The following is a 4,748-nucleotide window of genomic DNA, read 5'->3' on the forward strand; positions in this document are numbered from 1 at the left end:
GTACCAGGTAACTACCAGTTAACTATAAATAACGCAAGTAGATTGATCATCGTCGTCACGTGGTAAACCCAGAAATGCAAATTGTGCATGCGTAGTAAATTGTATATATTTTATATATAAAATGATCAATACACTTGCGTTATTTAAAGTGTGTATATCGTTATGTCACCTATTTTCGCGATGTTCTTTCGATTTCAGATCGCGAAATTTTATTACCGAATATACTGAAAATATGAACTTTTTTCAAGTAATGTAATATACCAGTCGTGATATTTTAATAAATATAAACTAATTATTGTAAAAAATACGGTATTTTAGAACTTTTCTTTTTTCGTCATTCGTGGTTGACGGTCCCTTCAAAGTCAAACGTTTCTTGGAATAAATTTATAAGTACACGAGCATTACTAGCAAATTAAATCCATGTTAGCTTTATTTCAGAGACCTCTGTGATACTTCGCACTGAATCAAGATTAGAGCCGCGTTCTGTGAAAAGAGGGTTTAATGTATGTCCGTAAAGTGTCGTCCCAGGTTAGCCTGTGCAGTCCGCAGAGGTTAATCAGGTACGACACTTTCCATCTTTATTATATTTTTGCTAAGAGGAGACTTTCTTTAAACGAAAAATATCATAAAAGCGGAAAGTGTCATCCCTGATGAGCCTGTGCGGACTCGACAGGCTAATATAGGACAACACTGTACGCACATGCCTTTAAACCGTTTTTACAGAGCACGGGCCATTATTCTTTACTGTGACAGTAAAACTAATCATTCCTTAATCATCCGAGCTATGGCGGTCACCATTTAAGCAATATCGTCGAAAGTATACATGTACAGTTCTGTACAAAAGTAACATACCTTAATAAAAAAGTGCATGTCTTTAAGGACTTTTGTAAGATTATTGAAAGATATTTTATGTGCTGTGGATACTATTTCATAATATGATATTTCTTACTTAGAAATGCTATCTTGCGAGGCTGGAACCACAAGAAGTGCAAGCCTTTGATAGTGTGCCTTTTCTTTCTAGATAGTGTGTTCAGTTTTGAGATCCGTGGTGAGATCTATTCTGATGTCTTTTCGTCTCGTCGTACCCTGTTATTAGCTCTCTGTGAATTCCGTTCTGTGCTCTATGTAGTGCTCCATAACATCCATATCAGCGTCCGTTGTGAACCGTGGTTTGGGACCTCCGTTTTGTTCTCTACTGGGTTTTCCGTTTTGAGATTCAATGTGATATCCATTATGTGATTCACTGTACTCTCCGTTTTTTTATATATTGTGTGATCTAATGTAAGTTTGGTTGTGTTCTCCGTTGTGTGCCCGATTGTATGCTCCGTTAAACGTTTGGTTGTATGCACCGTCTGATGTGCAGTGGTGTGATTAGTTCTGTGCTCGTTTCCTAACTCCGCTATGCGCGCCGTTATGTGCTCCGTTCTGTGCCACAGTGTGGCGTTCGCTGTTTCCTCCCTTGTTTTGTTTCGTTATTTGCTCACTTTGTTAAATGCAGACAAACAAATGGATGGACAGACAAATGGTTTACCTATATAAAATTCAAGAAAACCTGTGACATTGAATTAATGCAGATGTTGCTGATCCGGACCTGCGTTCAGCATCTGCTAAGACAGTTCGCGTTCACTAAGATGAATATGTTAAACTAAAAGCGTATTTTATTTGAAGGATGTCTTTGTATAACATTAAAATAATCAGGCAACTGCGGATTAACACACCAATATTTCAACAGATACACAAACTACTATTGTAATCAAGAGTTACACGTAGTACATCGCCTCGAAACATAGATTCATAACAGGATGAATTTCAACGTTCTCAATAAACTTAACATAAACATATGTTGTAACATAACAAAACAATCTTTCTACAACAAGTACTTATAACAATTTAAGTATGAAGAACGCAGAATATGTGGGAGATAATTTTATAAATGGGAAAGCTTTGCTCACTCTAAAAGGGTCGTTTTTAGAGACATGAATGCATAGAGGCACAATTATATATTGAGGTTAATGTTACATAAAAAAGTTGACTGTACATATCAAATAGTATATAGGTTCGCCATTATGTGCACGTAATTCTTCGTGGTGTTTGAGAATACCAAGTTATATTGAAGTGAATTCAGCCCTTCAGTTGCCATTCTCGTCTTCGCCTCCTCCAAAAGCTTGAATCTGTAAAAGACAAATACAAATGAGCCGCGCTCTGTGAAAATGGGCTTTAAGTGTCGTCACTGATTAGCCCGTGCAGTCCGCATAGATTAATCAGGGACGGCACTTTCCGCCTAAACTGAATTTTTGCTTAAAAGAAACTTTCTTTAAACACAAAATATCATAAAAGCGGACAGTGTCCTTTATGATTAGCCTGTGCGCACTGGGACGACATTTTACGCACATGCATTAAACCCCTTTTTAACAGAGTACGGTCAGAATGCATTTTTGTGTGATTTAATAGTTAACGACAAGGCAATCAATACGACAACATAATAATTACAAACATCGACCCACCTCATTTGCGAGGGTATTTCCTTCTGGTGCCTTATCATTTTATATCTACCTGCTCCTAAAGGTGGTCGACGAACTTTGAAGCCATTTTCGAGAATTCTATTAAAGACATACAGCTACGTTAGTTATTTATTATGATAAAATTACAATAAAAAACATTTTTATATAATCCTTAGAACAAATATTCTGATTTAAATTTTGTTTGGTTTGAAACAAAATACTAGACATTAGTACGTCTGGGAAGGTATTACTGTACCTTACTGACATGTCATCATCCTCGCCTCCCCATCCGAGGTAGAGATTGGAGAAGCCATTCACCAGCTGGAAGACTGTTTTATTCATGGCTAGGACTCCTCCAACAAAAGAGGAATATGGGATCCTAAAATATTCACCATATGTCATTATGTGCCCTGTTAATTGTCTCTGTATTATAAACTAAACATTTTCATGAGGAAATCAAACACGGTTATCTTTATTTGGTTGAAAGGTGCATTCGTTAGTTAATAATTAAATGCTTCGGGTTTCGACGAGTCGGCACTTAAAGCACACCGGTCTCCAATAGACCGGGCATATGATTGAATTGCGTTTTTTTTTCTAAACACAATTAAACATTCATAATAGAATGTGGGCATTATTTAAAAAAACACTTCCGAGATTGTAAAATGTTAAAGTATATCAGATTGATTATGGATAATCATTTATCTAAATCGGTTATATTACAGCATTTTGAGGCTTGCATTGATGCTTTTGGAAATACTTGTCAATGACATAACGTTTAAAATACGCTTGACATTTTAATACCGTGAGTGATCTAGAAGTATCGAGTAAGCTTTTACTCCTTAAGGTCGCTAGTTCGAATTCCGATGAAGGCACACTTTCGTTATACACTATTGTCTCGATCAAATGCCTATTATTTACTATACTGCATGCAAAATGATGTCGTTGTGTTGGTTCAATCAGTTAACGACACGTGAAACACTAGATTTACAGTGATGAAAAGTAATAACAACCTATAATTGAACGAACTCATAGCCGGGGACATGTGCTTGGGCTGGTCCTCGCATTGATAAAGGTTTGTGTCATTCTCCGGAATTAGATCGACATCATGGAAAATAAAGCAGTCAAAGTCGCCGTACTTTGAGGACTCGTTGTATCCGACGTTGAACAGCTTGGCTCGATTGAACGCTCCACTGGGGTCCTTTATGATATCAAAAATGCTATAGCTATACATGTCATATATCGGAACATGCATAATGATCAGAATCATTATATGCTATTGCATTACATTTTTTTATCTTACCATTTAATAAAAGGTAAACATTTCAGTAAACATTGCATTGCTATTTTGAAACAGCTTTCGGGTATTATTTAACGTATACAGTCTGTTTCGTTTCATTTAAAGCATGTTCACAAATTATCTGACATTCGTTTTCATGAGACTGTACGTTTTATTACAATCACCTGTTCTATAAGAAACATCCTAAAATCTACAAGCTGGCGTTGCAAGAAAGGAAATATTCTAGATATAAATATCGGCAGCTGTGAAGGTCGGTTTCTGTACGGAACCACGAGCGCGACCATTTGTTTGGAACTAACTGGCTTGGAAGACGGATATGTAGACACTGAAAATATACGAAGATGATTCCACACTGTAAATCCGACATTTTAATGATGATTCATCATCTCGATTATGTTGTTCACAATAATCTCTAACAAATCAATATAGCTCATTTGTTTTCAAAACAAAAGTAAAAACTACTGTATAACAAACGAACATACAGCAGAGTGAAGAGTGAAGAAGCATGATTAAAGACTAATTTTAAGCACATGAAAATATAGTAAATACATGAAATATGCGGGTAACAAAATCTTAAAACATTAATGTTTAAATTAAATTTAAGCAGACGTAGTTACGGAATACCTAAAAAAACGGATTCGCCAATCAAATACTAGTAACTCGAATTTAAATTCAATTTCATTGCATTTTTCTTGGAGTCTTAGAACAGAACAAGAGTTAATATCTTCACGTTTATCGTATCTGCAATCTCAGCACTCGGTTTATGTCGCAAGTATTCGCCTTTTGAATAGCTACACATCCGTAATGAAATACACGTTCATTATCTTACACCTGCTATGTGTAGGTGCTGAGCCTGCATGAAGTATAGTGTTTATTTAAATGGTGCCGTTGACTTTTTAATAGTCAATGTCACATCATCAACATTTTAACTTAAACGGTATGCATAAACA

The 4,748-nt window shown here is 36.0% G+C and overlaps 1 protein-coding gene across 1 annotated transcript; it reads right to left on the reverse strand.

Moving 5' to 3' along the window:
• Positions 1-2,000: 2,000 nt before the first annotated feature.
• On the reverse strand, positions 2,001-4,119 carry LOC127869207 (beta-1,4-galactosyltransferase 4-like). The gene is made up of 5 exons (XM_052411571.1): positions 3,963-4,119; positions 3,512-3,699; positions 2,758-2,880; positions 2,554-2,600; positions 2,001-2,171 (listed from the first exon to the last, which is right to left on the reverse strand). Exons 1-5 carry the CDS (start codon positions 4,080-4,082, stop codon positions 2,122-2,124), a joined length of 528 nt encoding a protein of 175 aa, XP_052267531.1. The 5' UTR covers positions 4,083-4,119; the 3' UTR covers positions 2,001-2,121.
• Positions 4,120-4,748: the final 629 nt, after the last annotated feature.

The sequence above is a fragment of the Dreissena polymorpha genome, chromosome 1 (genome assembly GCF_020536995.1).
Source record: "Dreissena polymorpha isolate Duluth1 chromosome 1, UMN_Dpol_1.0, whole genome shotgun sequence".
NCBI lineage: Eukaryota > Metazoa > Mollusca > Bivalvia > Myida > Dreissenidae > Dreissena > Dreissena polymorpha.